Below are 24,691 nucleotides of genomic sequence, written 5' to 3'. Positions count from 1 at the left end.
CCAGTATACGGAAATAATTCTGAAAATGCATGCTTCATTGGAAAAAAAATATGTAGGGGATAAAAAGCACTTAGCCTAGTTATAGGAAAAGGAATGTTCTATGGTTTAACAACTCCCTGAAGACCAATTGCAAGTTCCACCATTAATCTTTATACAATATTTAAAACAAAAACAAAAACTTTGCATCCAACAACTGGATCCATTTGCAGTATTTTGTGTCTCACACAAGACATAGAATATTTTAATGGATCATAAGTGGGTAGTAAAAATAGTTAAACGTTAGTTTTTAAAAAGTGGTATTTTTGACTCAGATTGAACAATTATTTTATTTTTAAATAAACTCTGCAAGGTAAATTTTAAGAAGTCTTAAAATCAGTAATACATTTGTGCGTATATATGTATATGTCAGAAAGAATTACTTATTACTTTAGTCATTAAATATATCTTACCAAATAAAAAAACATTCTCATTATCTCTTAAATCTTTATTAAATATAATCATTATCTACTTTGTTAATATCAGAACTTGTGTAATGAATTATACGACAATTCTTTCGTTTAAAAAAATACACTTATTTTCATTTTCTTAACAAGTATATTTGTTGCCTACAACTCTGGAATAAATTTGTTAGAATATATCAAGATAAATATTTACTAATGGCGATATTCTGTTTTCTGGGTTATAATTCAATATTGTTATATACTTGTAAAGTAGCTCCATCAGGGAATCACATTGCCTGCTTTTAGATAAATGAAGTGAACAGCATTGATGCACAGGACAAATACAACTTGACAGGCATAGAGTGATATATTCATACAATATAGTAAATTATGACTTTTTCTGGAGGTATTCACTTGTGTAGTTTACAAACAATGGAGTACTTAATAGGTCATATCTAAAAGTTGGTTGCTATATAGTATTTTGCCCTTAAAATATTGCATAATATTATTTTCCTGTAATATTATTTGGGATGAGGGGCAAGGTGGCATGTGAAACATTCATTTTTCTGAAGAATAGCAGCAGGAAAAAAAATCTTGCTTTGCTCTTGCTTGAAGCAAAAGTGACATCACAGTCATGAAAAGTATGATCGACAATATAGACTTTGGTTGAACTGACAGGAACTTTGTTACGTAAGAGCATTAGAAATTTTCAGTAGTATAGTCAGAAAGGTTCATATTGACCAGTTAAGATAATATGAACCTTTTTTCTGAACTTTTAAAATGGATTTTCTCACTAGCATAGCACAAATACCTTAATCACGCAGATTGTTACATGTGATTCTGCACAGTGGATACAAAGCAATCATTCATAACCAAGTTATATATCTGTTACCACTTTAAACTATTCATCATACTCAACTTAAGTAGGTTTCATAAAATCAGAGTTACAGGGGGCATTTAGGTCATTGAGCCCAATCCCTTGCTTAATGAAACATTCCAAATCAAAAGACAACTTTCTAATAATTGGTTTAATTCAACCATGGAGAATCTGCCATGTTGGTTCCACATTGTTACAGGCAAGACATTAATTCAAAATTTTGAATCACTGTCATTAGTTCTCAAACAAATGACTGATTACTAAAATTAGAGTACAGCAGATTAAGGATTTTTACTGTTGCTACTTCTGGGGAAAGCAGATTTGTTGTTCTTTATTTGGTTTTGGTTTTTTTAAATTTATTTATTTATATTATTTATGTAACAAATTTAGAAACCGCCCATCTCACTCACAGAGCGATTCTGGGTAGTATATAAATGAAATCATGAAAACCATATTAAACCCTGCTAAGGTAAAGGTAAAGGTTCCCCCGCACATGCGTGCTAGTCGTTTCCGACTCTAGGGGCTGGTGCTCATCTCCATTTCAAAGCCGAAGAGCCAGCACTTGTCCGAGGATGTCTCTGTGGTCATGTGGCCAGCATGACTGGACACCAAAGGCGCACAGAACACTGTTACCTTCCCATCATAGTGGTCCCTATTTTTCTACTTGCATTTTTACATGCTTTCAAACTGCTAGGTTGGCAGAAGCTGGGACGAGTAACAGGCGCTCACTCTATTATGCAGCATTTGGGATTCGACCCGCCAAACTGCCGACCTTCTGATCGACAGGCTCAGCATCCTAACCCACTGAGCCACCGCATCCAAACCCCGCTAGGAGCCAGTTAAAACAACAATAGGATATTTAAAGTTAAAAAGCTGGAAGGAGGGCCTTTAAAGTGTTAACCATTCCAAGGTTGCATGCTCCTCTGTGAGTCCCTATTAGGGCCAGGTCTGCAGAGACATCTGAAAGATCCAGAGACTGGAGATCGCCTCACACCTGGTTGGAGAATATTATATTGGATGGGACAATGGCAGGAAGGCTATTTTTCTGTACCCCTCCAGTTGAAATTCTTTATCTGATGAGGCGGGTAACATATCCTACATGCCTAACCGGATGAGATTGGCCAATGTAATGTGGAGAAGACAGTTTTGCATGTAGCCTGGCCCCAAGCCATATAGGGTTTTAAAGATTATAACCAATACCTTGGCTTGAACCTGGAAGCAAACTAATTGTTTTTCGACCATCATAACGCTTACTGAAATAAGACATTAAACAATGCTTCCTATGGGAGAGTATATGTTTTAAAAAAATCTAGATTGGGATGATATTTCAAGAAAAATATTAAGATTTTACTCCCTTTAGGGGTTCCTGATCAAATGAAAATGCAGTGAAGACTTATAATTCGAAGTTGTGGTTTCTAAAGTAGATATTAAATGTTAAATATTAAAAATGTAGCTTTATTCAGTTATGAAGTGAAACGTCTTCAGAGTGGGTGCATAGAAGCAGCCACCGAATCCCAGGGAAGTGCATTGCTACATTAGGGTATGGCAGATATGAATCTGGAGTTCCCTGTCTCTTCTATGCTGGAGCGTGTATCCAGTGATGGAAAACAATGGTAACAGAAAATAAAATGTATAATTATACCAAGCCTAAACAAACTTTGAAAATATTAAATGCTGATTGAAAAACAGCCCTTTCAGGTATGTTGGACTGCCTTATGAAGAATTCTAATTTAACAACAGAAAATATCAGATGGGATAGATTTTTCATTTAAAATGTACCATTCTTAATCTACCAGGTTTTCAATAATACCTTCCAATGAAAGAAAAGATGTTAATTACCTCCATATATTAATAGGAGCTGGACAATTAAGTCTCTTTTGGCAAGCAGATCCCACAGAAATCATTCATGCCATAGAGAAATCTGGCAACTGTTAGCTATTCATCAGATTAGAAGATCCTCTGCAGAATAAGATACCACTGAATAACTGGCTCGCTCCTTTATTTGAATAAAAAAAGATAGAAATCAGTCGTTCAGACCACCCATTCAGCTGGCACTGAAGTGTTACATAAAAAAAAACCATAGGAGTTATAAATATCTAAAGTAGATACCTGTATATTTGTCTGAGGTTGAGATGTGTTTTTATTGTTAGGATACTTTTTCATAGTACCTAAATTTAAAGCTTCCTACTTTATTTAATCTATTGCAGCAGAAAATCGATCATTTTTTTCATTTGGTCAAAGATCAGCAAATAAAAGAAGAAAATCACAATCAATTTGCAAAAAAAAGAAAATAAAAAAATTCTCAATTAACTAGGAAAAAGAAAAACACAATTCTTCTGCAATATCTACGAATTCTTAAAAGATATACTACAGTGTACAAACTCTAGAACACTACTTAACTTTGGTCAAAGAAGTAAAATCAGACTGATCTGATAATAAGAAGATAAAGCAAGTCAGTTTAGTTTAGTGAAGAATTCCTGGCAAGGGTCAGCGTAGAGGGAACACTACAAAACAATGTGGTCCATCATTTCAATTATTTCTCCACCTCATAGATACAGTCTCTGTTCAAAGGCATATTTAAATATTATCCTTCAGTAGCAACTGTTTAGGAGCGCATTGAATCTAGGCAAGGATAAATCTCTTCCAAATTTCAAAACTGTTATGTGGCTAAGGTGTCTGGCTGATTGGAGAAGGTATGCAGAGTAGCTCAAGAAGAAGTTTCTAGGAAGAACTAATAAATCTGCTCACAACCACAATTCAATGGCCTGTTGTTTGAGATCAAAGCCTATCAGGGTGATAGTTCACCATGAAGAGCCACAGAGTTGCACTTTGGCATGTAATATCTGGCATCAGAAAAACTGAAAGCTCTTGGTTATAATTAAAGGGACCAAGCAGCCTGGAAAAAAAGGAAAGCTTAAGCCAATAGGAGAAAATGAATATACAGCCAAGGGTTGCTATTTTAATTATGGCAAAGCAGCACATTCAGAATGCACTGAGGTACTTGAAAAACCGACTTGAATCCTTTCAAGAGAAAAGATTGACCTGCAGGAGCCCAACTGGGCTCCAAAAACAAGCTAGGCTAGGATCTTAGCCAAAAACACTTCAATCGCTGCAGATACTGTATATGTTGGGCTCCTTTGGAAAAGCAGTAAGATTGTAAAGCTGACATTGTTTTTTGTGCATTTAGAGTAACATAATTGGTGGGAGATTTACAGCTGCCTGTAGCATGGAAAACAATCTGCAGATATTTAAAGGTCCTGCCTTTCTCAATTAAATGATTATTTAGCCGCCAGGCATGAGCCTTAGAGCACTTAGCAAAAACCATGACCTTGGTTTTACAGTAATTAATTTCTAGCCATTCATCTCAGTTATGTTCAACAAGTATATAAAAGCACCCATTTCAGGCCAATCTCTGAGAAAGTAGTGTGGCATCATTGTATAGAAAAAAACAGAAATGTATCTATTTCCAATTTTGACACATGGAGAGATGGGCTAGTTTATTGGTCTATAAGGAGGAGGAGGAGGAGGAGGATATCTGTTCAGTCAAATCTGATTCTTGGCAATTCTATGGCCCATGTCTCTCCACATCTTCTGATCTTGCACTATTTCTTTGAGTTTTTCTATGCTCTGTCTGGTCTCAGCTCTGATAGTGTCCTGCCACCATGTTCTTTGACAGCCTGGTTTCCTTTTATCACTAACTCTTCCAAACTTAATTGCTTTTTCCATTGCATCCCTCTCATGACATGGCAAAATTGAGACACTGTTTTGTGATTTTTGCCTTCCAGTGACATATCTGATATATATATGCAGGAGCCTTCTCTCACAGCTCAAATGAGTCAATTTTCTTCCCATCTTGCTTTTTTAAGGTAGAGCTTTCACAACTATACTGTAGCTACGGGGAACACAATAGAACAGATTAACTTACATTTGGTTGTGAGCCTGATATCTTTGCTTTTCCATATTCAGTTCAGGTTCATCATTGATGTGTGACCCAGTGCAATCCAATGTGGTTTGTGTGTGTGTGTGTGTGTGTGTGTGTGTGTGTTTGTGTGTGCTGCATTTTTCCACACATTCTCTCTCTTCAGTCACTATTTTGATGTTTCCATTTCTTGCAGTGGTCATTAGCTCGGTCCTTTTGATGTTCAAGAAGGGACAAAATTCTTACTTTCTGCTTTGATTTTCTTGATCAGATGCTCCAGGCCTTCTTTAGTTTCTGAAAGAAGGCCTATATTGCCAGTATATCAAAGATTGCTGATGTTTCTTCCTCAAATATTTACCCTGATTTTTGATTCTTCAAGATCTAGTTTACTCATGATCATTTTGGCATAAAGGTTGAATAAGAAAGGGGAGAGAATGCAACCTTGTACTACTTCTTTATCTTAAACCAAACGGGGTCTCCAAGTGGTGTTTGCACAGTGGCTTCCCAATTTGTGTACAGTAATTGCACCAATTTGGCCAGATGTGCTTGTACCCCCAGATTTTGTAGAGCTCTCCTTTGCTTCTCATGATCAACACAATCAAAGGCTTTCTTATAGTCGATGAAGCACATGTAAATGATCTTTTGATAATCGCAAGATTTTTCAATGATCCAGAGCAGATTTCCAATATGCCATGACCCCTTCAGAAGCCAGCCTGGACACCTGGTAATTCCCTTTTGATGGTTGGTGCTAGTCATTGAATAATTTTAAGCAGAACCTTGCTGATGTGAGCAATTGCGAGATAATTGGAACAATTTTTAGAGTTACCATTTTTGGGCAGTAGAATCAACACTTAGCATTTCCAATCCTATGGCCATGTGTTGGTTTCCCAAATTTTCTGGCACAGGTCTCTGAGGACTCTGGGTGGCACAGGTCTCAGCAATTCTGCAGGACTATCATCACTCCCTCAATGTTGGTTATATTTCTATTTCAGGTCTCTAATGATTCTGGGTAGTACAGGACTCTGTAATTCCTCAGGGATAGTGTCCCTGGAATCTTGTTGTTTGGCAGTTGATTCTTTGCTCATATGACCTCTTCCTCAAGGATGGCCAGTTCTATTTCTACTTCCCTTTTCTCAGTGCTTTTTTTGAAAAAGAAAAAGGTGCTGGAACTCACACATGTTATACAACCCGCCTTGCCTATCCTACAAGGTTCCATCCAAAAAAGGTGCCGGAACTCCATTCTGAGCGTTCTATGAGAAAAAAAGCCCTGCCTTTTCTCATCATCTGCATAGCTGTTCTGTATATACTTACCATCTGTTCTTGATGCCTTGTTGGCCGGACATTAGTTTCCCTTGCTTGCTTCTAATGATCCCTTTATGAGCAATAAATGGTGCTCGGATTTTTCTGACTTGCATAAATGCATTCCTGTGTGACCCTTCATGTAGTCCACTTCAACCTGTTTATGTCACTCATTGAATTTCCTGCCACAGTTCATCAGGCATCTTCTCAGCAATGTCCAGTAATTCAAACCTATTTTTTTTTATCTCTATATGTAGTAGGTATTTTGGTGACATCAAACCTCTTTGGAGGCACTGCCTTTTTGATAGGGCATAATTTGACTTTAATCTTTGCCACCAAGAGGTCATGATCTGAATTGCAATAAGCACTTGGATAGGTCTTAACAGGAAGGATTGAACTGGTCTGTCAATGACTGCAGTCAATCTGATTATGGTGAAGTCCATTCAGGGAGGTCCAAATGTACACGAGGGTCTTATGCTCTTTGATGTATTCATGTTCCTAAATCTGTTTTCTTGGCAAAATTGTACCAAGCATTGTTTTCCTCACCTAGTCTGAAACAACCAGTAATGCCTTTCTTTGGTGGTTGCCAACTTTTTAAATAACTTTTCCAATATATTTATTGGATCACACAAATTTCTCATAATAGAGCTATCATAATTGTGATACAGAACTGTCCATATATTAATTTATACATATTAGTATACATGCATAAGAAGAAAAAAGTGTTCACTTAATCATAGCTATGCATATGACTGGCACTAATTCAGTTACTGATTATATTTTTCCAGATAGGAAATATGAGTTTTAGCTAAATTAAACTGGATTTTCACACGTAAACAAGGGGATCCTGCTTTAACTGGGATATTTATTCACATGGACTTTCAGGTTAGGAGTAAAGTTTCTTTAATAACTTTGGTTGATGTTCACTTTTTACCCTGTCTTGAGATTAATAGTTCCAGAATTTAGAATTATTCTCACTGAGTTCATATTTACAGCTGTATCCATCATAAGGCTATACAAGTAATTATGGCTAACTACCGTATGTCTATTTAGCACAGATATAAAGAAAAGGGGAGGGAAAGTTCCTTGAATTTCTCAAAGGATTTGATATCCTCTTCACTCTCCTTAGCTAGAGGTGTTTTGACCTTTAATTAAAAGGCAAATTTGTTGTCTCCCATTTGGAGACAGCAAATAATGATCTCATTAAAATGAAGCTAGTGCTCAGGCCTTAAAGCAATGAGAGCTGAAGTCTCATTAGTAGCTAACAATCCAGAACACAGCATATAAATAAAGCTAATATGGCAGAGCAAAATGCCTTGGTGCATTAAATTTGAGCAGAATCAAATGTTTACAGTCAACAATGTCTGGGGCATGAAGTTTTAATGTACTTAATAAAGGAAAGCAAATTGTTTCCTATTAGCCATGAAATGTTCCTAGAGCACTAGCCTCCAAAAACTTTATTATGCAAATAGTTGTAATTAACAAGAACATTGTGAAAAAAATATCATGCCTGCTTAATAGATGCAGCAATTATGAAGAATAAAGACAGGGCAACTCAAATAATAACAACAATATTGTTGAAACGTAAACCCTGTTGAGTACAGACAGAGTATTTATTTTATTTTATTTATTTTAATTCCATTTATATCCCGCCCTTCTCCTAAGACTCAGGGCGGCTTACAAGCTTAGCAGTAGCCTTCATTCTATGTATATGCCTGCTTATTAGGGCTTTCACACACACACACACCCCAAGCGGCATTATTACAAAGTCAGCTTATTGCCCCCAACAATCTGGGTCCTCATTTTACCTACCTCGGAAGGATGGAAGGCTGAGTCAACCTTGAGCCTGGTGGGATGCGAACCTGCACTAATTGCAGGCAGCTGGTGTTACTTAAGGAGGCATTAGCCCACTGCTCCACCAAAAAAATCTATCTATCCTATGGATGCTGAAGCATACAGTATGCTTATAAAGAGCAATAAATATAATATTGATTCAATAAAAATTAAAACAATGAGATCGGCAATTTAGAAAGATCCTTAACAACATAAGTGTTTATTTGATTATATTGAGGAATATAAAAAACTAAAGTGGGCATTTTTTGAAAGCAAACATTTCTAGTTACAGTTTGCTTGTGAACCAATACTTACGTTATCAGAGTTGAAATATATTTGTGGTCATAATTTTATATTTTGCAATAATTATCTTCATACTGAACTTTCAGGAAAGTTCATAAAGCCATGCATAATGCATTAAAAGTATGAGAAACCTTGTTTCAACTTCTAAGGTAAATTATAATATTCATTTCATTGAATTCACCCTAATTCCTCTCAGAAGGTGATTACTACTAACATAATATTATTACTGTTGCTGTTGCTGTTGCTGTTGTTGTTGTTGTTGTTGTTGTTGTTGTTGTTGTTATTATTATTATTATTATTATTATTATTATTATTATTATTATTATTATTATTATTAATCCCATTTATATCCCACCCTTCTCCGAAGACTCAGGGCGGCTTACAATTTAAAGGCACAATTTTCATAATGCCTTCCTCCCCAAAAAGAACTATAAAAGCAATCTTCAATTTTTAAACAATGCTTTGATAAAATAGCAATAAAGCCATAGAAAAATAAAGCAATATGTCACTTAAAAGGAAATTCATTTTAAAAAGTCTTATTTTTTTTTACCACTAGTACTTAACTGCTGAGTTAGAATTAAAAAAAAAAGCAATGATGTACCAGTGCAGACTTCCCTAACCTTTTCAGCTTTGCAGACCAGTGGGGGAGGGGAGCACGTGCACACAGCTCCATTTGCACAAGTGGTGGGCAAACACACTTGCTACTTGCACAAATGGAGCATGCAAGCACACACTCACCTGCTGTTTGTACCAGTGGGAATGTGCACATGTGCGTTTGCCTGCCATTTCCATGGCCCATTCCAAAAATCTCAAGGCCCAGTATTGGGCTGTAGCCTGGGCATTGAGGATCCATGTACTAGCGTATGTTGCCTGAATTGCAGACCTATTTCTGCTTCAGTTGCCTCTATTCTGATCCACAATGCTGCTGTCCTGATTTAGTGTGTGAGGCAAAGCTACTGGATATTTTCTCCAAGTTTGCCCTTCCTGGTTCTGCCCTCCTACCTTTGCTGCCTTCGGTAGCAGAACAAAAACATCTGCTAGTCATGGTGCTTGAGCAGAAACTATGAATCTGGCTACAGGACTCATCCCATAATAATAAGGTGCTTTCCATGTTCTGCCTCTCCTCCAAAAACCCCATTATGCCCAACCCCCTTATAAAGTACTGAATAAAGTGGGGTTTTTTTAAAAAAAAGATTGGAATCATTATGGGAACTAAATCACACAAAGCATTTTTCTCATTCCTTTCTTTATAAAATCACCAAGCTTTTACACCCATGTTTCTGTGTGCGCAATCATTTCACTAGAGTATTACACCTGTTGAGTCCAATCTGATTTCAAGCTACATCAATCAGCTTTGTCTTATCTATGTAGAAGGGGGTTATGACCACGCCACTGACACGCCTAACAAGTATCTTCCTGACCCACTTTGTTCTGGTTACTTGACTTTACATCTTGCATTATGAATTGACTTTACACACCTAGAAGGTTACACAACACACTGTGTTGTGACATATTGTCTACTATTTAACATAGTTTCTATTTTGGTCTTCGGTTTTTGCTGTTTTTCATTATTGATGTGTATTACAGTATGATGGGGACTGTAGCCAAGAAATTAAAAGACGCTTGCTCCTGGGGAGGAAAGCCATGGCAAATCTAGACAGCACACTAAAAAGCAGAGACATCACCCTGTCAACAAAAGTGCGTATAGTCAAGGCTATGGTCTTCCCAGTTGCAATGTATGGCAGTGAAAGCTGGACCATAAGAAAGGCTGAGCACCAAAGAATTGAAGCCTTTGAACTATGGTGCTGGAGAAGACTCCTGTGAGTCCCTTGGACTGCAAGGCAATCAAACCAGTCAGTCCTAGAGGAGATCAACCCTGACTGCTCTTTAGAAGGCCAGATCATGAAGCTAAAACTCAAATACTTTGGCCATCTAATGAGAAGGAAGGACTCACTGGAGAAGAGCCTAATGCTGGGAAAGATTGAGGGCAATAGAAGAAGGGGACAACAGAGAATGAGATGGCTGGATGGAGTTACTGAAGCAGTAGGTGTGAGCTTAAATGGACTCCAGAAGATGGTAGAGGACAGGAAGGCCTGGAGGAACGTTGTCCATAGGGTCGTGATGGGTCAAACACGACTTCGCAACTAACAACAGTATGAAAGGACCCTGTTGCAAATCCTTAAGTTATAAATGCATTTAAACAGATGTGATTATATTATAGTAGTATTATTATATCATTGTGGGTAATAAATTTATTGGTAAGTTTGGAGCAGATCCTAGATATAAATATCATTAGGAGTCAGTAGGTTTTCTATTGCTCACATATACAGGAATGGTCCAAAAGTATGCCCATTGTTTCAAATGGTCTAAATTCAGGTTGTTGAGTTAACATCCTAGTGGATTCCTTGTGTTCTTGATCAAATTCTCAGCTTATATGGAGACCAATCAATTAAGAGCTGTATAAATAAGGGCTTCTGGAACGATGCCTGAAAGTTCTTTGAAGTGTTTTGTTAGTCGGAACCATGACAAACGATATATAAAGATAGCTTTCTATGAATTGATATTATATCCCTCATATGTGGGGAGAGGGATATACAGGTGGTGAATTTTGTCAGTTTCCATAACACCTGCAAAGATCAGTTTCATATCTAAATGTATTTATAATTGTATTTATAATTTTAAACATTTTAATAGTGAATGTACTTAGTTTTCACTATAAAAATTCATAGAAATGCATTGCCAGCTTATTAAGATAGTATATAGGCTATCATGATAGCATTTTTTTACATTAATCTTACATCCAGGACAATTTTACTGCCAAAAAAAAGTTGTGTTAGGTTTTTTTTGTAAAATCTTTTATAGCTGATTCTTTTAAATTCTAAATAAGTGTCCTTTTTTCCCTATATTTTTTTTCAGGCTTTACTGGAAACTCAAATATTACTACGCACTCAGGTTGCAAATTTTACCTTCAACCTTGGATTTTCAGGAAAGTTTTACCATACAGGTAAGCAGGAACCATATAGTAGCAGTTAAAAGCATATGAAAAATATTAGAGACATTTTCATCATTTTGCAAGTACTTTAGCAAATATCAAAATCTACACAGTTGTCTCATGAAAATTCACTATGAATCTTTAATTAAATCACTTTATGTTTATTGATGTCTTTGGAATACAGTATATAATTCTTTTTCATATGCATATTTCAATTTTGAGAATTTCAACTTTCGAAAATATTTGATCAAAACTGGAAGTTTATTTCAAAAGCATGCTAAAAGTAAATAGAAAAATAGTCTGATCGTTTTCTTAAGCAGATAATGTTAACAGAAGGATTATAAAGAGTAAATAGGACCATCAGGTATTTATATTAAGAGACAAAGTATAACTGGAGCCAAAATTGACTTTTTTTCATTCTGTTATATAGAATAAAATAGAAAATGTAGACATCTGAGAGTTCTCACCTTTTAAACAAATCATATTTGCATGATACACACCCTGCTGTGACTTCACATGGTTACAAATTAGTCTTACCAAAATACTGTCACATAAGCAAGGAGGCATCCTGGAAGGATTTGTTCAGCCCAGAGGAGAAAAGATGTGATTTAAAAGGAGTTTAAATTAAATGAAAAGAGGATTACTTCACATTTTAAGTCCTAAGTAATTAATTGATTTTGCCTCCACCCGCTGAGTCTGCAGATTAGTGTTACTTGCTTCCAGGTACATTATGTGTATTTCTTGACTTTGCCTCCTATTTCTTTTTAATGCCTGTTGAAAGTTTATTCATTTGCTGTCCATTTCCCTACTATATTTCTTCATTAAAAGGCAGCTTTAAAAGTAAGCAAAGATTAAAGGCTTTTCAGCGGTCAGTGCAGTTTGCATAAATCCAGTCTGCTTCTCACCAACTCTTCATTATTAACCTGCTTACTTTTCAAAAATTAATAGAAAAGATTAGTTAGCATTTGCAATTACTGCGCAAATACTTTGCATTTTCAGTATGCTTTAAGTTGAAGGAAAAGAAATTAGAATTCATTACAAGTAGTGTTGAAGGAAAAGTCTTCATCATGGTTCAATCCAAGCCGGGAACAAACAACATGGTGACTCCTTTAGAAAGAAGGTTGCAGTTTATTGAAGAGGAGAGCCAGACAGAAACATGGCTCTGGAAGAAAAGAGAGCACATGTGTAGGGAGTGGGTTTTTATACCTTCTGGGGCTCTTGAGGTTATTTCCTGTTCCTGTTTGAGGCTTTGTATTTCCTGTGTCATGTACTTTGACCTGAGTCTGGGTGTGCCCTTTGGCATCTGTGGGTTAATCCTTTTATGTCCTGTCTTAGAGTTTGGGTGGGGTATGTAGATTTTAGGTGTCTTTGTCTTTCAAAGCTTCTAGATGGGGGCCTCCAACCTTCCTGAATGGATTATTTACATCTGCATTTCTACAGAGCTGGTTTCTGCTTGGGGGAGGGAGACTTGGGGCTATTAAGAAAAATGGGCATGCTTTTTCTGCCTCTTTAAGGTCCTTTGAGGAAGTATAATATTTTGCCCTTTTAATATTTACTTCTTCGGGGGGGGGGGGGTGACTTCCCACAGTAGACAGCAGAAGGAGTTCAGGACTTGGCCCAACCTTGAGCAATCCATATATGAAACGATGACCAATTGGTGTTGCTATTATTTTGATAGAAATTGAACAGGGTTGGAATATTTTTATTTTATTTATTTATTTTAATTCCATTTATATCCCGCCCTTCTCCGAAGACTCAGGGCGGCTTACAAGCTTAGCAGTAGCCTTCATTCTATGTATATGCCTGCTTATTAGGGCTTTCACACACACCCCCAAGCGGCATTATTACAAAGTCAGCTTATTGCCCCCAACAATCTGGGTCCTCATTTTACCTACCTCTGAAGGATGGAAGGCTGAGTCAACCTTGAGCCTGGTGGGATGCGAACCTGCAATAATTGCAGGCAGCTGGTGTTACTTAAGGAGGCATTAGCCCACTGCTCCACCAAGGATGCTTAATAATTTGCCATGTAGCCCAAACCCAATTACGTATGTGGTGATAATATGGAGCCATAACTGTTTTCACATCATGAGTGACCAAGGAAAGCTAGCATAGTAGCATTTTTAACACTGCATTACTTCATTGGGTATGATAGCCTTTGGAAGTTTATAATAATAGCGTGCTAAATTTTATTTGCACTCAGCCTGTGGGAGCTGCATGTTGCAGAAACATTTGAAAATATAAGGTAATTCTACTTTCCTCCATAATTATAGATTGTATTTGGAACAAGAGTCTTTACCTTGAATTATAGAAGCAAGTATTTGTATGTTGTTACCTGCTTGAAAGCCAACTAAATTTTATTTTTAGGACAGCATATGTGAGGCAATAAACCTGTATTAAAACACACACACAGAGAAACATACACACAAACACACGCCCACACAGGGACAAATAATAAAATAAAGATCCAAGCAGGAATAGCACCTTATTGCTCCTTTTGTCCTAATTGGGGCTCACTAAAAATATGCATAGCTTCTTGAAGATATGAAGGAGGGTGGCTACTAATCTTTAAAAAGCAACCCTTACAGCATGTGAATTAGTCAACAAAAAGTGCCTTTGAGCATTGCCTTGAGTTCCCAACTGTGTGATTAGCCTCTGTAATGGTTGGCTATATATAATATAACTTCCTAGTTCGTTATATGGTGCTTTTTCAGGAATAAGAGAGGGCTGAATTAAGTTTTAGTTTCTAAATTATTTTATTAGCTTTACTTCTGTGCTTCATTACTATCTTTAAGGTAAAAGTATAATAGATGCTCTCCACATTATTATTATTTTTTGCTATCCACAGTCACATTAAGGCACTGGTCTGCAACCTTGACAACTTTAAGACTTGTGTACTTCAGCTTCTAGAATTCCTCAGCCAGCTATGTTGTCAAGGTTGCAGACCCCTGCATTAAGGTAATGAAAGAAGGAACGAACTCAAAGGAAATATATTAGCTGCTGAAATGAACTTCAACTTTAAAAATCCTTTCTATTGGCAAGCAGCTAAAATGTCTGAAATCTCTTTTCTTTAGCTTATATTATCACATGGAAGTATTTAAGTGAAAGGCCTGTTTACCAGTGCATTTCACTCTCTATCCATTGATTTCTCTTAAAGTATATTTTCACACTCTTAGAAGCACAAGGTTTAGTAGTAAAGGAAAGTTTCAAAATCTAAACAAGAGTTCAATGAAATTAAATTAATACAATTCAATGCAATTCAAATACAAATGCATACAATTCAAAACAGAAACTAGTCAAAAAGGAACATAGTATGGAGCAATGTACTTCAGAGATAGAGCAGAAAAATGAACCTTGAGGGTGTATTCAGCGACTGAAAAATTAATAGAGACAAGCGGCATCTATTTCTGTCCTCCAGAAATGGTGGCCAAATGCAAATAAGTTCTCATTCATGAATATATCACTCTAAGGATAATGTAATAGCCCATCATAAGTAATATAAGATCTTTTTTCCAACTTCTTCAAGGACATCCACATTTAAACAATTCACACAACTCTTAAATTATTGAGCAAACCTATTTTAAAATTGTGTGCCACATTCCTGCTAAAGATTTTACTCATGTTGACATCAACTTTCAACTTTTTGACATGGTTATATTATTAATTTTAGTTATTCTAGTCCATTCTAATCTCCTATAGGAATATACTGATAAAATGTATATCATGTCGCATTTTTTCTATCTGGAAATAAAAATTAGCCTGAATACTATCCATATACCGTAGAATGTAAAATGTTGCTAAGGCTTAAATATGGTGAACATGCTTATGATTACGTATTCTAGTACAAAAATAGTACAAATCCATGAGATATGTTTGTGATTTCTATTAAGCAATTGCTGTACTATGTAGTCTTTTAAGTCCTGCTTTTAAGGTTGGCATTGTTGCTTGTCATTTCAACTTAGAGGCAGCATATCATTTTTCATACAAATGTATATATTATTGTCCAATTATAGATAAAACATGGGGAGTGTTCTTTAATTAATATAAATGTGGCTTGTTTGCCCAAACATGTTTTTAAGGTAAGATGATGAACAAGTTTTATTTTATCAGTTTTTTGGAAATTTTAGAAGTTTTATCAGCCTATGGAAACTTCTGTGCTTTATTAATTTCCTCCATAATGCACAATTCTGATTCCTGAACACACATTGAATATAGGATTTTTTTAAAAAAATAAGATTGTGGATCTTCCAGAAATTTATAGGTTAAAAAGATGGGATCCAGGAATATTGCAACTTGATTGCATTCTACTTTACTTTGACACCATTATAATATCACGTTCAGAGCAGGAATGATCAAACAACCAATCTCAATTATATCTCCAGCAAGAAAAAAAAACAGTCTTTGGGAACTTATTATAGATCATCAACTATTCCTTCTTTTGCTCCTAAATAAATCATTGACATTATTCTGCAGGACAAAAAAATGCCAAATCCAGTCTGAACTGTATGACAAATCATAATAAAATCCTCCAGGGTTATTCATTGTCACCCTTAATATTTGTCATTGCTATGATCACACTTTCAGTTGTTTTTTAAAAAAAAATCTTGGCTATCAAGCATCACAAAATGCTAATAATATGTCTCATTTGCTTTCTATAAACATTATAGTTTTTCTACACAGATATAGAGTTCGACCTAAGAAAATGTGTTACAGTAGCAATCAATTAATAAATCACACACAATAATGCCAAGTGATCAAACTTCAAGAGCCATCGAGATGAAGCCTACAAGTATCTGGGGAGTTTATAATTGGATAACAAAAAGCATGGACAAATTAAAAAGGTGATTGGTAAAGAATACATTCAAAGAGTGAGAAAATTGCTAAGGAAAAAATTGAACGGTCAGTGGCGTAGCGTGGGGGGTGCAGGGGGGGGCGGGCGCACCGGGCGCAACATCTGGGGGGGCACGCTCGCACTGAGCTGCTCAGGGAGCCCCAAGGGCTGCACAGAGTCGGCTTGGCTCCGCTCTTGAGCTGCTCTTTCTTGCAAAGCGAAACGAGTCCGGCAGGTGAGATGGGCGGCCACATAAACTGAATAAAATAAACAGAAGCACCCAACTCTCTGCCCAGGCTCAGGCCAACTGCAAGCACCCCGCAGGCGCCCCGGCAGGCTTGGCCGAGCGAAGACGGCCCCGCCGGCCGGCCGGCCTAGCTTCATGCGCATGCGTGGCTTTATTTAGCGGGGCTCACGTGCGAGCTTGAATGCAGCGGCTCTTGCAGGTCGGAGCCCTGCCCAGCCACCCTCGAGAGGGACCCGGAAGCATCCCACATGCACGCGACTCTTCTTGGAAAGTCTACGCCGCTGCGGGGTGCGTCTTTTCGGCGGTGCCGTGACGTCACTTGCCTTGCCCCGGGTGCTGACAACCCACGCTACGCCACTGTGAACGGTTGAAACATCTTCAAAGCTATCAATACCTGGGCCATACCTATGATACAATATAAGAATTATTAACTGAACATAAACTGAACTGGACAGTTTGAACTGAAAAACAAAAATATCTGACAATTTATTGATCATATATTTCATCCCGGTAATAGGAATATGGATAAATTATACCTGCTCCTCAGAAATAGAAGCAGAGGTTTACTTCAAGTCTAATTGTCAATCAAGAACAGTGTGCTTTGACTGATTATGTGAAATCAGCCAAGCATTGATGCAAGTTCAAAATTGGAACTTTATCAATGTACATTAAATAAAGCGAATGTCAAAATAATGTAATAGAAATGGCAAGGAAAAGTATCGCATAGTCAATTTCTACAAATGATCGAGGGTAAAGTGGATAAAGACGAAACCTCGATTGCAACTAGTACATTAAAAAAGAAACCTTGATTTTGACAGGCCAAGAGCAAACTATTGGAATTAATGCAGTCAAGAACACAACTGAAAATTCATCAAATCATTATTTTTTACTTCTTTAATTGAAGTTTAAAAATAAATTTAAAGTGCAGACTGTACAAAGAGACAGAAGATACAGTAATTTCTTACACTCGGCTCATGCAAGAAGATTGAACAAGCTAATTGTACAAACAATGATAAAGTCTCGACTCATAACATGCCAAATATAACTGTGGTTGAAAACAAAAGCATGTGAGTAATTGATTAATTGGAAAAGATCACAAAGTATCCGAATTCGAAAATTGAAATGGAAATGTTAGGGCATAAATTGGTGGTTCTAGTAGTGGTCTTAGTAGTACTTTGGGTGCCATATTTAGAAAAACTGCACATTGCCAAAAGTTCCATCTGTCAATTACCAAAGACTGCACTAAACTCTGTTGATACATTATGAATCCTAGGTTCTTAGGAAAAGCTTGATGCATATGAAGCTCAAGATCAGCTAAAGAACTGGTAGCTGTGACTAGACATTGTTATGAACTATTATGATTATTATGATTATTATTATTATATAACTTTTATTCATTAAACATGAAACTCAGTCAACTGAACACTCATATTGACTGGCACTGATGGTTGACACGGGTTGCTGCTACCATCCTAGGTATCAACCAGGTATCTCCTTAAAATGTAAGATGTTCCGAGTAGCGCAGGTTTTTTTGTAGCTTTGCTGGAATTATTGCAGGAAGCTGCAATTTCTTGATGTATTTTGCAAAGTTTTGGGACATAGTTCCCAGTGCCCCGATGACAGTGGGTATCACTGTTACACGCTTCATCCATAATCATGCAGTTTCAATGGCCAGGTCATGGTATTTTGTAATTTTTTTCCAGTTCTTTTTCTTCGACTCTGGCATCTCCTGGTACAGCGATATCAATCAGCTGTACGCTTTGGTTCTCTACAACTGCAATATCTGGCATGTTTGTTCCAAATGGTGATCTGTCTGTATTCGGAAGTCCCACAAGATCTTCACCCTCTCATTCTCAACAACTTTTTCCACCCTGTGTTCCCACAACCTTTCGGACACAGACAAGTCGTATTTTTTACACAATGCCCAGTGGATTAGTTTAGCAACTCGGACATGTCTAGCTTTGTAATCAATTTGCACAATTTTGCTGCACTCACATACTGTATTAAATGTAAAACAGTTTCAACTTTGTCATTACAAAGTCGGCAATTTGGATTGTCAGTAGATTTTTGTATCTTCACTTTCATGGCATTTGTTTGCAGTGCTTGTTCTTGAACAGCCAGTATTAAGCCTTCCGTTTCTTTCTTGATGGTTCCCATCTTAAGCCATGCCCATGTCAAGTGGTTATCACATTTTCCTTCAATGTTTTTCAAATGTTGAAATTACAAAATACCGCGACCTGGCCATCGAAACTGCGCGATTATGCATGAAGCGTGTGACAATGATACCCATTGCCATCGGGGCACTGGGAACGATGTCCCAAAACTTTGCAAAATACATAAAGAAATTGCAGCTTCCTGCAATAACTCCAGCAAAGCTACCAAAAACTGCACTGCTCGAAACATCTTACATTTTAAGGAGATACCTGGTTGATACCTAGGATGGTGGCAGCAACCCGTGTCAACCATTAGTGCCAGTCAATTTGAGTGTTGATTTTTATATTTTATGAATAAAAGTTTTATATAATAATAATAAAGTTTTGTTTCCTGAACACTTTCAGGTGTATTTTATCAATTTTTGGCTGCTAATCATGAAAGTAACCAGTAATTTAAATTATTATTATTATTATTATTATTATTATTATTATTATTATTATTATTATTATTATTATTATTATTATTATTATTATTATTATTATTATTATTATTATTATTATTATTATAATTTATTAGATTTCTATACCGCCCTATTCCCGAAGGACTCAGGGCAGTTTACAGGGCAAAATAAAAACAGATAAAACAGTACAAAAATTAAGATAACGTTAAAATTAAAATAGGATTAAATTATCATGTACTCTTTTATAGAATTTTTTTTTTGCAATGTACACCATTCATACCTGTTGGTTATGTTGCACACATGAAATAAGCATATGAAAGAAAACATGGAATTATTGTTGAAGCACACCTGGTGCACCAAGTTCAACAAGGATATCTGTGGATATCTAAAAGCGATGGCTCTGCTGCTGGAATGCAGCTTGGATATACAAGTACTGTTGTTACATATACGAATGGGACAGCCATGCAAGACAAGCTCATTATATTAAAAAGAAATGGCCACTCTGAAAGAATTTAGTTCCTGGACAGAAACATGTGGTACATGAACCACTTGTTGGTCTGGCAAAGATATTTTTGCTTTTGCTTCACATAAAATGTGGACTGATGAAAAAATTTGTAAAAGTAAGGAAGGTAAAAGCTTTCAGTATTTGAGACAGATCTGATACCAAAATTAAGGAAGACATTTTTGTTGATCCACAGATCAGATACATCATCAATGACAAGCAGTTCAAAGATCTGTTAGTGGGACCAGAGAAAATTGCCTGGAAAACATTCAAGGATATCGTTGAGAATTTTCTTGGAAACTACAGAGCATCAAATTCAGCTAACAAATTTCTTACAGCATATAAAACCATGAAGTGCAAGTCCTGGCATTCAAGGAGTGACTAATGACTAGTACTGGCAATGGAATATGAATTTGCCCAAGTGAACCTACATCACAGCCCAATCCGTATAGACAATAAAAAGAGAGTACACAAAATAAGGCAAAGGTAGAATAAGATCTGTATAGAAATAACAGAGATGAAGCAGATACTACCATTAATAACAGTAGCAGTCATTTTGTGGCTTTAGATTCTCAAAGCACTTCATGTGTAATTTAAAATGTTATAATAATTTTTTAAGATATAAATATTATTGTTTTAACCTCTACACTACACATGATCTTAACAGAGAGAAAAATGGAAAATGAAATGAACTTGGAGGGATGGGGAATTTGGCAGATTAGACTGTGCAAAAGTGCTTTTTTTGTAAAAAAAAAAAAAAAAAAAAAGGGTGCCGGAACTCACACACAGCTCCGACTACGGTTCAAAACACTTTACGGAACAGGGGGAGGGGAGAAGAAACCACTTTAGGGTTTTGTAGGCCCCTCCAGTAGCCCGATTTGGGCTCCGGAGACCTAGAAGAGACCTCCGGAGCCCAGATCTATGGCCGCGGAGCAATTTTGCAACCCCACCAGAAGCCCAATCTGGGCTCCGGAAGCCTTTTACAGGCCTCCGGAGCCTGGATCAGGCCACTGGGGGGTGGCTGCAAAATTGCTCCGCAGCCATGGATTCAGGCTCCGGAGGCCTGTAAAAGGCCATGGATCCACCTGGCAGAGGCCTTTTCCTGGCCTCTGGAACCTGGATCAGGCTGCTGGGGATCCGCAAAATCGCTCTGCAGCCACACCTGTACTCGCGCTGGCAGCTTAGAAGGAACCAGTTTTTCCATCTATTCCATCCATTCTATGACAAAAAAAGCCCTGGCAAAAAGGCCTTTTTAGGCATACCCACCCAGCACAATTCATATGGTAGGCATTGCACAAAGAAAGCTGTCTTTTTATCAGATTGCAGACCTATCTGAAACATGCATATAGATTCTAGGGATGCATGTTTCCTGTTAGACAAGACCTTATATTTGGTTTTAATATAGCATTGAATGCAAAGCATTCAAGCAAAAAAAAAAAGTTGCTAGAATTCCTGGTGTTTTAATGCATTCTATGCAGGTATTCCAAATCTGTTGAAGAAATATTGATAAGCACATTACGTCCTACATGAATACATTTTGTTAATAATTCTTCTTTGATATTGCCTTTTGATTTTATATAAAAAAGACTCCATGTATTTTATACTATCACTGATCTGAAAATAAATTGTATCATCGCCTCTTTTACAACGTAACATTTGCCTTTCATCTCTTAGGAACCATTGAAGAAGATGAAGGAGATGATTTATTGTTGGGGTCTGTAGATGAATTCTGGTGGTTTCCTCACATGTGGAGCCACATGCAACCTCATCTGTTCCATAATGAGTCGTCGCTAGTGGAGCAGATGATTCTGAACAAGGAATTTGCACTAGTGAGTATCTCTGAAATATATGTAGGTGCAAAATTGGCTGCCCCTTAACATTTTACTGTAATTGTTTTTGAAGTAAGATGAGGATAAGAGTATTACTGTAGGTCTGATCAGTATAAAACTATATTTGGCAAGTTGTAAGAAAAACTGGTCACTTTGGTTTTCTATATCCTGTGAATATAGTGGTGAGTCTAGGAGCATGTCATAACAGAGAGCTGGTTATGCATCAGATATTTCCAGTGACTTATGCCTCTGTACTCTCTCTGACCATATAATTTTCTTCTCATAATTCTTTACTTTGAAAACATATTTGGATTGGACAGCTCTTCAAGTAGAGGACTCTGTCCAAAATCATAGTTAAAGCAGGATTTGGCACTTCTATAGCCTTACAGTATATTTCAAATCACTTTCACAACAGATACTGCTTTGTTTTAATTCAAAACGTAGTATATGTCTATGAAATCTTAGATTATCTTTTTATATATTAAAATGACTTACATAGAATGGCTGCATATAAATAATGTAAAACAGACAAAAAGTGGTCACACAGTTCAGGTTTATGCCTTTTTTGCTATCATGAAAATCTTCCCATTCCTCTATGCTTTGAACATATATCGAAGAATCTTAGGGTACAGAGAAGCAGTCCCATCATCAGAAACATATCTCTGGATTTACCTCAGTCACTACCACAGTATACTAAAAGGTAAAGGTTCCCCCGCACATGCGTGCTAGTCGTTTCCGACTCTAGGGGCCGGTGCTCATCTCCGTTTCAAAGCCGAAGAGCCAGCGTTTGTCCGAGGACGTCTCTGTGGTCATGTGGCCAGCATGACTAGACGCCAAAGGCGCACGGAACGCTGTTACCTTCCCACCGTAGTGGTCCCTATTTTTCTACTTGCATTTTAAGTGCTTTCGAACTGCTAGGTTGGCAGAAGCTGGGACAAGTAACAGGCACTCACTCTGTTACGCGGCACTCGGGATTCGACCTGCCAAACTACCGACCTTTCTGATCGACAAGCTCAGCGTCCTAACCCACTGAGCCACCACGTCCCTATATATAGTATATTAGGAATACATAATTGTTATTATCATTTACCAAATATACAATCAACAGAGTAAACAAAGTTCCAGTTGATGAATTCAGAATTCCTATTTATTGGCTTTATTTCGTATTCATTCTGATGATGATATTGATGAATACTGTTTTATAAATATATTATTTATTGTGAATTAATATTACCACTATATTTTAGAAACAATAGTCAAGAAGGGATGTCTGAAAAACCTTCTAGGTTGGTTTCTAATTTCCTCTTTTTTGATTCAAGCCCAGACTATAGTCTTGAAATTAAAAATGCTTTTCCAACCTGATACCATTCAGTTATTTTGAAATTACAGTCTCCAAAATTCATATCCAAATTAGCCAAAGACTGTGATGGCTGAGAATCCTGGGAACTGTATTTCTGATGCATTTGCAGGGATGGTTTTGTTAGAAATTTCTGACTAGTTGCAAATATGAAAACCTCTCTACATTACGAACTTAAAGTAAGTTAATGATTTCAATATTGTCCATGAAAGTCTACCCATCAATATCAAGGGATCTGATTTCAATACAATAAACATGTTTTTTTACCAACATAGGGTAAAAACTAAGGAATTAATAATTATCATATAAAAGAATCTATATCTAAAAATTGTAAGGATAATAAATATAGGATTAAAACATGGAGAGGTAAAATAGATAAATCTGTATTCTGTTTTCTTAAAAACCTATATAGTATCCAAAACTGCACAAGTACACAACTTGAAATTATGGTAACAATATTAATAATTAGACATGAACCATATTAAGCCTGATTGACTCTAGCTGGCAATAAGTTCCCAGAAGATTTTGCCTGCTACCAAGCAAAACTTGGCAATATTATATTTCATGAAGAATTTGGAGTTATATATTAGTAAGTGGATATAAAATTTATCTGTATGGCTTGGTAAGTTGACTTTCTGTAGTAGAATAATAATACTGTAGATGTGTATATAACATGAATGGGAAAAAAGAACATGCCTTGCAGTTTCAGTTTGATCAACATTTCAGGGGCACACATTTATTTATTTATTTATTTATTTATTTATTTATTTATTTATTTATTTATTTATTTATTTATTTATTTATTTATTTATTTATTTATTTATTGGGACTTATATGCCGCCCTGTCTCCCGAAGGACTCAGGGCGGCTAACAACAATAAAAACAATACAAAAGTTAAAAGAAATTAAATAAACAGCCCCAATAAATAAGTTAAACTAAACAATTAAAAATTAAAAACATTTAGAAACATGTTCTACAAAGGAGTTATTCTTATATATTCCTTCTAAGATAATTAAGGAATGATCACTATAGTCAGCCAGAGGTTACGCCTTTTACCTGGATAAGATTTATAGCTAGTAAGTGAGATAGAGGGTTGGAAAAAGACCTATTCTGCAAAATATCAGCAAGAAAATTCTATGGGAAGGGTCTCAAATATGTCAAATAAAGACCAACAACATGACAATAGGAATCCTCTTTGCTGAGACAGCCAGTGGAGTAAGCAAATGTCTGTGTTGCATAGATATACATTGGATAGCCACATTGAACGTCAGAGGAATGAGTAAGGGTAAATTAAATATTGTCAAATGTGAGATGATCAGGTTGAAAATTAATCTTCATGGTGTCACTGAGCTACACTGGTCAGACAATGGCTTTTTCCAATTTGAGGATTTCACCTTCTATTATTCAGGACATGATACCAGGAAAACAAGTAGAGTGGTTGTTAAGGAATTGGTTGTGCAGAGGTCTCCTTGTGCTACCAAAGAGTTGCACAGACAAGGAAGGGTACTGAGAGCAGTAAGAGTCACACAGTAAGCACAAGAGTACACTGAGTTGTAAAAGCAAAAAGTAGTTTACTTTTGAGGTGGTGTAAAAACAAAAATGCACAGTCAAAAATAAACAGTCCAGGTCATACACAATAGCAACGGTCCAA

General features: G+C 36.5%; 1 protein-coding gene across 1 annotated transcript in view; it reads left to right on the top strand.

The window, feature by feature from the left end:
- The window catches only part of LOC308671114 (bifunctional heparan sulfate N-deacetylase/N-sulfotransferase 4), a gene marked incomplete at both ends in the record, with an annotated part of 115,898 nt that overhangs the window by 30,213 nt on the left and 60,994 nt on the right, over positions 1-24,691 (top strand). The window contains 2 exons of the mRNA XM_081333133.1: positions 11,588-11,675; positions 21,529-21,683. Of these exons, the coding sequence (XP_081189259.1) occupies positions 11,588-11,675; positions 21,529-21,683 (243 nt within the window). The remainder of the gene's footprint in view (positions 1-11,587; positions 11,676-21,528; positions 21,684-24,691) is intronic.

The sequence above is a fragment of the Vipera berus genome (genome assembly GCF_964194415.1).
Source record: "Vipera berus genome assembly, chromosome: 7".
Classification (NCBI taxonomy): domain Eukaryota; kingdom Metazoa; phylum Chordata; class Lepidosauria; order Squamata; family Viperidae; genus Vipera; species Vipera berus.
The sequence above is the reverse complement of the archived record's forward strand: the minus strand, read 5'-3'. Positions and strand labels throughout refer to the sequence as shown.